The sequence below is a fragment of the Ambystoma mexicanum genome, chromosome 5q (genome assembly GCF_040938575.1).
Source record: "Ambystoma mexicanum isolate Mex_15411 chromosome 5q, UKY_AmexF1_1, whole genome shotgun sequence".
Classification (NCBI taxonomy): Eukaryota; Metazoa; Chordata; class Amphibia; order Caudata; family Ambystomatidae; genus Ambystoma; species Ambystoma mexicanum.
In genome coordinates, this window is record NC_090933.1 from 1,359,742,017 (window position 1) to 1,359,754,161 (window position 12,145).

Consider the following 12,145-nt stretch of genomic DNA (forward strand, 5'->3'; position numbering starts at 1 on the left):
CATCTACCAGGGACCCTCTGTGAGACAGTAAGACCTCGCCTACTAGGAACCCTCTGGGAGACGTCGCTCACCAGGGACCCTCTGGGAGAGAGTAAGACAACGCCTACCAGGGACCGCCTGGGAAAGAGTAAAACATCTACCAGGGACCCTCTGGGAGACAGTAAAACCTCGCCCACCAGGAACCCTCTGGGATACAGTAAGACCTTGCCCACTAGGAACCCTCTGGGATACAGTAAGACATCGCCCACCAGGAACCCGCTGGGAGACAGTAAGACATAGCCCTCCAGGGACCTCTGGGATACAGCTAGACACTGCCCACCAGGGACCATCTGGTAGATAGTAACACATCGCCCAAAGGGGACCCTCTGGGAGACAGTAAAACGTTGCCCACTATGAACCCTCCGGGAGACCGTAAGACGTCGCCCAACTGGGACCCTCTGGGAGACAGTAAGACCTCGCCCACTAGGGACCCTCTGGGAGACAGTAAGACCTCGCCCACCAGGGACCCTCTGGGAGACAGTAAAACCTCGCCCACTAGGAACCCTCTGGGAGACAGTAAGACCTCAGCCACTAGGGACCCTCTGGGAGACAGTAAGACCTCGCCCAGCTGGGACCTGCTGGGAAACAGTAAGACATCTACCAGGGACCCTCTGGGAGACAGTAAGACCTCGCCCACTAGGAACCCTCTGGGAGACAGTAAGACCTCGCCCACCAGGGACCCTCTGGGAGACAGCAAGACCTCTCCCACTAGGGACCCTCTGGGAGACAGTAAGACCTCGCCCACCAGGTACCCTCTGGGAGACAGTAAAACCTCGCCCACTAGGAACCCTCTGGGAGACAGTAAGACCTCGCCCATTAGGGACCCTCTGGGAGACAGTAAGACCTCGCCCAGCTGGGACCCACTGGGAAACAGTAAGACATCTGCCAGGGACCCTCTGGGAGACAGTAAGACCTCGCCCACTAGGAACCCTCTGGGAGACAGTAAGACGTCGCCCACCAGGGACCCTCTGGGGGAGAGTAAGACATCACCCACCAGGGACCCCGTGGGAGACAGTAAAACATCTACCAGGGACCCTCTGGGAGAAAGTAAGACCTTGCCCACTAGGAACCCTCTGGGATACAGTAAGACTTCACCCACCAGGGACCCTCTGGGAGACAGTAAGACATAGCCCTCCAGGGACCCTCTGGGAGACAGTAAGACGTCGCCCACTAGGAACCCTCTGGGAGACAGTAAAACGTCACCCACCAGGGACCCTCTGGGAGACGGTAAGACGTCGCCCACTAGGAACCCTCTGGGAGACCGTAAGACGTCGCCCACCAGGGACCCTCTGGGAGACCGTAAGACATCGTCCACTAGGAACCCTCTGGGAGACAGTAAGATCTCTCCCACTGGGGACCCTCCGGGAGACATTAAGACATCGCTCACCAGAGACCCTCTGGGAGACAGGAAGACATTGCCTATCAGGAACCCTCTGGGAGACAGTAAGACACTGCCCACCAGGGACCATCTGGGAGAAAGTAACACATCGCCCACCAGGGATGCTCTGGGAGACAGTAAAACCTCGCCCACTAGGAACCCTCTGGGAGACAGTAATACCTCGCCCACTAGGGACCCTCTGGGAGACAGTAAGACCTCGCCCAGCTGGGACCTGCTGGGAAACATTAAGACATCTACCAGGGACCCTCTGGGAGACAGTAAGACCTCGCCCACTAGGAACCCTCTGGGAGACATTAAGACCTCGCCCACCAGGGACCCTCTGGGAGACAGTAAGACCTCTCCCACTAGGGACCCTCTGGGAGACAGTAAGACCTCGCCCACCAGGGACCCTCTGAGAGACAGTAAAACCTCGCCCACTAGGAACCCTCTGGGAGAGAGTAAGACCTTGTCCACTAGGGACCCTCTGGGAGACAGTAAGACCTCGCCCAGCTGGGACCCACTGGGAAACAGTAAGACATCTACCAGGGACCCTCTGGGAGACAGTAAGACCTCGCCCACTAGGAACCCTCTGGGAGACAGTAAGACGTCGGCCACCAGGGACCCTCTGGGGGAGAGTAAGACATTGCCCACCAGGGAACCCCTGGGAGACAGTAAAACATCTACCAGGGACCCTCTGGGAGACAGTAAGACCTTGCCCACTAGGAACCCTCTGGGATACAGTAAGACTTCACCCACCAGGGACCCTCTGGGAGACAGTAAGACATAGCCCTCCAGGGACCCTCTGGTAGACAGTAAGACGTCGCCGACTAGGAACCCTCTGGGAGACCGTAAAACGTCGCCCACCAGGGACCCTCTGGGAGACGGTAAGACGTCGACCACTAGGAACCCTCTTTGAGACAGTAAGACGTCGCCCACTAGGAACCCTCTGGGAGACCGTAAGACGTCGCCCACCAGGGACCCTCTGGGAGACCGTAAAACATCGCCCACTAGGAACCCTCTGGGAGACAGTAAGATCTCTCCCACTAGGGACTCTCTGGGAGACATTAAGACATCGCTCACCAGAGACCCTCTGGGAGACAGGAAGACATTGCCTATCAGGAACCCTCTGGGAGACAGTAAGACAATGCCCACCAGGGACCATCTGGGAGAAAGTAACACATCGCCCACCAGGGACGCTCTGGGAGACAGTAAAACCTCGCCCACTAGGAACCCTCTGGGAGACAGTAAGACCTCGCCCACTAGGGACCCTCTGGGAGACAGTAAGACCTCACCCAGCTTGGACCTGCTTTGAAACAGTAAGTCATCTACCAGGGACCCTCTGGGAGACAGTAAGACCTCGCCCACTAGGAATCCTCTGGGAGACATTAAGACCTCGCCCACCGGGGACCCTCTGGGAGACAGTAAGACCTCGCCCACTAGGGACCCTGTGGGAGACAGTAAGACCTCGCCCACCAGGGACCCTCTGGGAGACAGTAAAACCTCACCCACTAGGAACCCTCTGGGAGACAGTAAGACCTCGCCCACTAGGGACCCTCTGGGAGACAGTAAGACCTCGCCCAGCTGGGACCCACTGGGAAACAGTAAGACATCTACCAGGGACCCTCTGGGAGACAGTAAGACCTCGCCCACTAGGAACCCTCTGGGAGACAGTAAGACGTCGCCCACCAGGGACCCCCTGGGTGACAGTAAAACATCTACCAGGGACCCTCTGGGAGACAGTAAGACCTTGCCCACTAGGAACCCTCTGGGATACAGTAAGACTTCACCCACCAGGGACCCTCTGGGAGACAGTAAAACATCTACCAGGGACCCTCTGGGAGACAGTAAGACCTTGCCCACTAGGAACCCTCTGGGATACAGTAAGACGTCGCCCACTAGGAACCCTCTGGGAGACCGTAAAACGTCGGCCACCAGGGACCCTCTGGGAGACGGTAAGACGTCACCCAGTAGGAACCCTCTTGGAGACCGTAAGACGTCGCCCACCAGGGACCATCTGGGAGACCGTAAGACATCGCCCACTAGGAACCCTCTGGGAGACATTAAGACCTCGCCCACCGGGGACACTCTGGGAGACAGTAAGACCTCGCCCACTAGGGACCCTCTGGGAGACAGTAAGACCTCGCCCACCAGGGACCCTCTGGGAGACAGTAAAACCTCACCCACTAGGAACCCTCTGGGAGACAGTAAGACCTCGCCCACTAGGGACCCTCTGGGAGACAGTGTGTCCTTGCCCACTAGGGACCCACTGGGAGATAGTAAAACTTTGCCCACCAGGGACCCTCTGGGAGACAGTAAGACCTCGCCCACTAGGAACCCTCTGGGAGACAGTAAGACCTCGCCCACTAGGGCACCCTCTGGGAGACAGTAAGACCTCGCCCAGCTGGGACCCGTTGGGAAACAGTAAGACATCTACCAGGGACCCTCTGGGAGACAGTAAGACCTCACCCACTAGGAACCCTCTGGGAGACAGTAAGACATCGCCCACCAGGGACCCTCTAGGAGACAGTAAGACCTCGCCCACCAGGGACCCTCTGGGAGACAGTAAAACCTCGCCCACTAGGAACCCTCTGGGAGACAGTAAGACCTCGCCCACTAGCGACCCTCTGGGAGACAGTAAGACCTCGCACAGCAGGAACCCCTTGGGAAACAGTAAGACATCTACCAGGGACCCTCTGTGAGACAGTAAGACCTCGCCTACTAGGAACCCTCTGGGAGACGTCGCTCACCAGGGACCCTCTGGGAGATAGTAAGACAACGCCTACCAAGGACCGCCTGGGAAAGAGTAAAACATCTACCAGGGACCCTCTGGGAGACAGTAAAACCTCGCCCACCAGGAACCCTCTGGGATACAGTAAGACCTTGCCCACTAGGAACCCTCTGGGATACAGTAAGACATCGCCCACCAGGGACCCACTGGGAGACAGTAAGACATAGCCCTCCAGGGACCTCTGGGATACAGCTAGACACTGCCCACCAGGGACCATCTGGTAGACAGTAACACATCGCCCAAAGGGGACCCTCTGGGAGACAGTAAAACGTTGCCCACTATGAACCCTCCGGGAGACCGTAAGACGTCGCCCAACTGGGACCCTCTGGGAGACAGTAAGACCTCGCCCACTAGGGACCCTCTGGGAGACAGTAAGACCTCGCCCACCAGGGACCCTCTGGGAGACAGTAAAACCTCGCCCACTAGGAACCCTCTGGGAGACAGTAAGACCTCACCCACTAGGGACCCTCTGGGAGACCGTAAGACCTCGCCCAGCTGGGACCTGCTGGGAAACAGTAAGACATCTACCAGGGACCCTCTGGGAGACAGTAAGACCTCGCCCACTAGGAACCCTCTGGGAGACAGTAAGACCTCGCCCACCAGGGATCCTCTGGGAGACAGCAAGACCTCGCCCACTAGGGACCCTCTGGGAGACAGTAAGACCTCGCCCACCAGGTACCCTCTGGGAGACAGTAAAACCTCGCCCACTAGGAACCCTCTGGGAGACAGTAAGACCTCGCCCATTAGGGACCCTCTGGGAGACAGTAAGACCTCGCCCAGCTGGGACCCACTGGGAAACAGTAAGACATCTACCAGGGACCCTCTGGGAGACAGTAAGACCTCGCCCACTAGGAACCCTCTGGGAGACAGTAAGACCTCGCCCACTAGGAACCCTCTGGGAGACAGTAAGACATCACCCACCAGGGACCCCGTGGGAGACAGTAAAACATCTACCAGGGACCCTCTGGGAGAAAGTAAGACCTTGCCCACTAGGAACCCTCTGGGATACAGTAAGACTTCACCCACCAGGGACCCTCTGGGAGACAGTAAGACATAGCCCTCCAGGGACCCTCTGGGAGACAGTAAGACGTCGCCCACTAGGAACCCTCTGGGAGACAGTAAAACGTCACCCACCAGGGACCCTCTGGGAGACGGTAAGACGTCGCCCACTAGGAACCCTCTGGGAGACCGTAAGACGTCGCCCACCAGGGACCCTCTGGGAGACCGTAAGACATCGTCCACTAGGAACCCTCTGGGAGACAGTAAGATCTCTCCCACTGGGGACCCTCCGGGAGACATTAAGACATCGCTCACCAGAGACCCTCTGGGAGACAGGAAGACATTGCCTATCAGGAACCCTCTGGGAGACAGTAAGACACTGCCCACCAGGGACCATCTGGGAGAAAGTAACACATCGCCCACCAGGGACGCTCTGGGAGACAGTAAAACCTCGCCCACTAGGAACCCTCTGGGAGACAGTAATACCTCACCCACTAGGGACCCTCTGGGAGACAGTAAGACCTCGCCCAGCTGGGACCTGCTGGGAAACTGTAAGACATCTACCAGGGACCCTCTGGGAGACAGTAAGACCTCGCCCACTAGGAACCCTCTGGGAGACATTAAGACCTCGCCCACCAGGGACCCTCTGGGAGACAGTAAGACCTCTCCCACTAGGGACCCTCTGGGAGACAGTAAGACCTCGCCCACCTGGGACCCTCTGAGAGACAGTAAAACCTCGCCCACTAGGAACCCTCTGGGAGAGAGTAAGACCTTGTCCACTAGGGACCCTCTGGGAGACAGTAAGACCTCGCCCAGCTGGGACCCACTGGGAAACAGTAAGACATCTACCAGGGACCCTCTGGGAGACAGTAAGACCTCGCCCACTAGGAACCCTCTGGGAGACAGTAAGACGTCGGCCACCAGGGACCCTCTGGGGGAGAGTAAGACATTGCCCACCAGGGAACCCCTGGGAGACAGTAAAACATCTACCAGGGACCCTCTGGGAGACAGTAAGACCTTGCCCACTAGGAACCCTCTGGGATACAGTAAGACTTCACCCACCAGGGACCCTCTGGGAGACAGTAAGACATAGCCCTCCAGGAACCCTCTGGGAGACAGTAAGACGTCGCCGACTAGGAACCCTCTGGGAGACCGTAAAACGTCGCCCACCAGGGACCCTCTGGGAGACGTTAAGACATCGCCCACTAGGAACCCTCTTTGAGACAGTAAGACGTCACCCACTAGGAACCCTCTGGGAGACCGTAAGACGTCGCCCACCAGGGACCCTCTGGGAGACCGTAAAACATCGCCCACTAGGAACCCTCTGGGAGACAGTAAGATCTCTCCCACTAGGGACTCTCTGGGAGACATTAAGACATCGCTCACCAGAGACCCTCTGGGAGACAGGAAGACATTGCCTATCAGGAACCCTCTGGGAGACAGTAAGACAATGCCCACCAGGGACCATCTGGGAGAAAGTAACACATCGCCCACCAGGGACGCTCTGGGAGACAGTAAAACCTCGCCCACTAGGAACCCTCTGGGAGACAGTAAGACCTCGCCCACTAGGGACCCTCTGGGAGACAGTAAGACCTCACCCAGCTTGGACCTGCTTTGAAACAGTAAGTCATCTACCAGGGACCCTCTGGGAGACAGTAAGACCTCGCCCACTAGGAACCCTCTGGGAGACATTAAGACCTCGCCCCCCGGGGACCCTCTGGGAGACAGTAAGACCTCGCCCACTAGGGACCGTCTGGGAGACAGTAAGACCTCGCCCACCAGGGACCCTCTGGGAGACAGTAAAACCTCACCCACTAGGAACCCTCTGGGAGACAGTAAGACCTCGCCCACTAGGGACCCTCTGGGAGACAGTAAGACCTCGCACAGCTGGGACCCACTGGGAAACAGTAAGACATCTACCAGGGACCCTCTGGGAGACAGTAAGACCTCGCCCACTAGGAACCCTCTGGGAGACAGTAAGACGTCGCCCACCAGGGACCCCCTGGGAGACAGTAAAACATCTACCAGGGACCCTCTGGGAGACAGTAAGACCTTGCCCACTAGGAACCCTCTGGGATACAGTAAGACTTCACCCACCAGGGACCCTCTGGGAGACAGTAAAACATCTACCAGGGACCCTCTGGGAGACAGTAAGACCTTGCCCACTAGGAACAGTCTGGGATACAGTAAGACGTCGCCCACTAGGAACCCTCTGGGAGACCGTAAAACGTCGGCCACCAGGGACCCTCTGGGAGACGGTAAGACGTCACCCAGTAGGAACCCTCTTGGAGACCGTAAGACGTCGCCCACCAGGGACCATCTGGGAGACCGTAAGACATCGCCCACTAGGAACCCTCTGGGAGACAGTAAGATCTCGCCCACTAGGGACCCTCTGGGAGACAGTAAGACATCGCTCAACAGAGACCCTCTGGGAGACAGGAAGACATTGCCTATCAGGAACCCTCTGGGAGACAGTAAAACACTGCCCACCAGGGACCATCTTGGAGAAAGTAACACATCGCCCACCAGGGACGCTCTGGGAGACAGTAAGACATAGCCCTCCAGGGACCCTCTGGGAGACCGCAAGACGTCGCCCACAAGGGACCCTCTGGGAGACCGTAAGACATCGCCCACTAGGAACCCTCTGGGAGACAGGAAGATGTCGTCCACCAGGGACCCTCTGGGAGACAGTAAGACGTCGCCCACCAGGGACCCTCTGGGAGACAGTAAGACGTCGCCTACCAGGGACCCTCTAAGAGACAGTAAGACCTCGCCCACTAGGGACCCTCTGGGAGACAGTAAGACACCGCCCAGCAGAGACCCTCTGGGAGGCAGTAAAACATCACCCACCAGGGACCCTCTGGGAGACAGTAAGACCTCGCCCACTGGGAACCCTCTGGGAGACAGTAAGACCTTGCCCACTAGGGACCCTCTGGGAGACAGTAAGACATCGCCCAGCAGAGACCCTCTGGGAGGCAGTAAGACATCGCCCACTATGAACCCTCTGGGAGACAGTAAGACGTCACCCACTAGGAACCCTCTGGGAGACAGTAAGATGTCACCCACTAGGAACCCTCTGGGAGACAGTAAGACCTCGCCCACTAGGGACCCTCTGGGAGACAGTAAGACCTCGCCCACCAGGGACCCTCTGGGAGACAGTAAGACCTCGCCCACTAGGGACCCTCTGGGATACAGTTCTACTTCTGCAGCTTTCACCAGGAGAATAGGGACCGTGCCTGTCCAGACCAATATTAGGGTCTGGACCTGTGGTCTGCTTTCTTTTTGTGTCCCTTAGACCTGCTGCCCCCCAGACCCACAGTCTAGCGCTGGAGGAGGTGCCTGGGGCACACATACGAGCCCAGGCGCTGACACCTGCTGCAGTGCCTCAGGGAAGCCCCCACCAGATCAGTGATTGGAGGTGCTGGGATCTGAATGCACTATTGCCCTGGGACTCGTGGCACACGGGGGCGGGAGGGGGTGGGGAGCGGGTGCTATAAGAGCCCCTGCTCACTGCCCCTCCACCGAAAGTTCTGAAAGCATTCCCCAATCTCGCCTACTGCTCTTGCAATCTGGAAATCTGAGCCAAAGGCAGTAGCATAAGGTGGCACAACACTAGCGACCACACTGCCCTGGAGAAGGCTCTCGAGAGCTCTGCCGCACACACACGCCATCAGCAGCAGGTGCTAACGCACACACACACCATCAGCAGCAGGTGCTAACGCACACACACGCCATCAGCAGCAGGCGCTGCCGCACACACACGCCATCAGCAGCAGGTGCTGCCGCACACACACGCCATCAGCAGCAGGTGCTAACGCACACACACACCACCAGCAGGAGGCGCTGCCACACACACACGCCACCGCCAGCAGGAGGCGCTGCCGCACACACCCGCCACCAGCAGCAGGCGCTGCCGCGCACACACACGCCATCAGCAGCAGGTGCTGCCGCACACACGCCATCAGCAGCAGGTGCTGCCGCACACACAGCCATCTGCAGCAGATGCTAACGCACACACACGCCATCAGCAGCAGGCGCTGCCACACACACAGGCCACCAGCAGCAGGTGCTGCCGCACACACACCATCAGCAGCAGATGCTAACGCACACACACACCACCAGCAGCAGATGCTGCCGCACACACAGCCATCAGCAGCAGGTGCTAACGCACACACACACACCACCAACAGCAGGCGCTGCCGCACACACACACCATCAGCAGCAGGCGCTGCCGCACACACACGCCATCAGCAGCAGGTGCTAACGCACACACACACCACCAGCAGGAGTTGCGGTGCTGCCTCACATACACACCACCACCAACTGCAGGCGCTGCCGAACACACACGCCACCAGCAGCAGGCGCTGCCGAACACACACGCCACCAGCAGCAGGCGCTGCCGCACACACACGCCATGAGCAGCAGGTGCTAACGCACACACACACCACCAACAGCAGGCGCTGCCGCACACACCACCACCAGCAGCAGGCGCTGCCGCACACACGCCACCAACAGGAGGTGCTGCCTCATATACACACCACCACCAGCAGCAGGCGCTGCCGCACACACACGCCACCAGCAGGAGGCGCTGCCGCACACACCATCACCAGCAGAAGGCGCTGCCGCACACACGCCATCAGCAGCAGGCTATGCCGCACACACGCCACCAGCAGCAGGCGCTGCCGCACACACGCCACCAGCAGCAGGCGCTGCCTCATATACACACCACCACCAGCAGCAGGCGCTGCCGCACACACACGCCACCAGCAGGAGGCGCTGCCGCACACACACGCCATCAGCAGCAGGTGCTAACGCACACACACACCACCAGCAGGAGTTGCGGTGCTGCCTCACATACACACCACCACCAACTGCAGGCGCTGCCGAACACACACGCCACCAGCAGCAGGCGCGCCGCACACACACGCCATGAGCAGCAGGTGCTAACGCACACACACACCACCAACAGCAGGCGCTGCCGCACACACCACCACCAGCAGCAGGCGCTGCCGCACACACGCCACCAACAGGAGGTGCTGCCTCATATACACACCACCACCAGCAGCAGGCGCTGCCGCACACACACGCCACCAGCAGGAGGCGCTGCCGCACACACCATCACCAGCAGAAGGCGCTGCCGCACACACGCCATCAGCAGCAGGTGCCCCGCACACACACGCCATCAGCAGCAGGTGCTAACGCACACACACACCACCAGCAGCAGGCGCTGCCGCACACACACGCCATCAGCAGCAGGTGCTGCCGCACACACAGCCACCAGCAGCAGACGCTAATGCACACACACACCACCAGCAGCAGGTGCTGCATCATATACACACCACGAGCAGCATCAGGCGCTGCCGCACACACGTCACCAGCAGCAGATGCTAACGCACACACACACCACCAGCAGCAGGCGCTGCCGCACACACACGCCATCAGCAGCAGGTGCTGCCGCACACACAGCCACCAGCAGCAGACGCTAATGCACACACACACCACCAGCAGCAGGTGCTGCATCATATACACACCACGAGCAGCATCAGGCGCTGCCGCACACACGCCACCAGCAGCAGATGCTAACGCACACACACACCACCAGCAGCAGGCGCTGCCGCACACACACGCCATCAGCAGCAGGTGCTGCCGCACACACAGCCACCAGCAGCAGACGCTAATGCACACACACACCACCAGCAGGAGGTGCTGCATCATATACACACCATCACCAGCAGAAGGCGCTGCCGCACACATACGCCACCAGCAGCAGGCGCTGCCTCATATACACACCACCACCAGCAGCAGGCGCTGCCGCACACACACGCCACCAGCAGCAGGCGCTGCCACACACAGCCACCAGCAGCAGACGCTAATGCACACACACACCACCAGCAGGAGGTGCTGCATCATATACACACCATCACCAGCAGAAGGCGCTGCCGCACACATACGCCACCAGCAGCAGGCGCTGCCTCATATACACACCACCACCAGCAGCAGGCGCTACCGCACACACACGCCACCAGCAGCAGGCGCTGCCGCACACACACGCCACCAGCAGGAGGTGCTGTGCAGCCACTCTATCTATCCTCACAGGTGCTTCTTACCCGAGCTGCACCCCACCAGGGCCAGCAGAAGCAGCAGTGCTAGGGAGGGAGTCATCTTCAGTCTGGCTTCTGTCTGCACTCCAAGACTTCAGGAGCTGCTGTCAGACGAGGGGGCGATGGCGCTGCTTAAATACTCTCCTGGGCACAGCCCATCCCAGAGGGCGAGGCTACAGGTGACCAGGAACAGAACATTGCATGTTGTAGACAAGCACTCCATCAAGGTTTGGAGTAAATAGCCTTTAGCACACACAGGGCGTGAGTGTGCCCAGCGCAGAGTGATGGATGCGTGATCCAGAGGCTTTTGTTTGTGGCATAGGGCCCCTCTTGAGGGGTAGAATCACTAACTAGTACTCATGGTACTCATGGTCCCCCCACTGGTGATACGCTGGAGACCACAGAAGCCCTGGGCTGCTCCCACGTTAAGGAGCACACACAGATGCACGCTGGGATATATATATGTATATCTATTTGCATTTATCTGTGATACAGGGATTTCAATCAATAATTAATTTCAATAAAAAGCTACAGAAGCGGAGGCAGCCCAGAAAGGATGCCTGTGCACTGGCAGAACGATGAGAGCAAGCAATAAGCAGCGTGGGGCACAGACCAGGGGCACAGCCAGGGACGTCATTTGGGGGTTGCCAGAGGTCACAAGTGCGACCTCCGTGGTCGCCCTTGCGACCTCTAAAAAAAAAAACATGTTTTTTTTGTTTTTGCAATGCAAGCTCCTGGGCTGTGGCCAGCACCATGTGGCTCTTTACTTCTGGAGTGGCTAGCTTTCCTGTCCAGGCCCCTTAAAAAAAAAAGAAACATAAGAACAGGAGCACCACAAGT

The 12,145-nt window shown here is 58.7% G+C and overlaps 1 protein-coding gene across 1 annotated transcript in view; it reads right to left on the bottom strand.

Annotated features, from left to right (window-relative positions):
* Positions 1 to 11,437, bottom strand: part of LOC138498152 (fish-egg lectin-like) — a 59,369-nt gene extending 47,932 nt beyond the window's left edge. The window contains exon 1 of the mRNA XM_069622030.1: positions 11,312 to 11,437. Within this exon, the coding sequence (XP_069478131.1) occupies positions 11,312 to 11,366 (55 nt within the window). The 5' untranslated portion in view covers positions 11,367 to 11,437. The remainder of the gene's footprint in view (positions 1 to 11,311) is intronic.
* Positions 11,438 to 12,145: the final 708 nt, after the last annotated feature.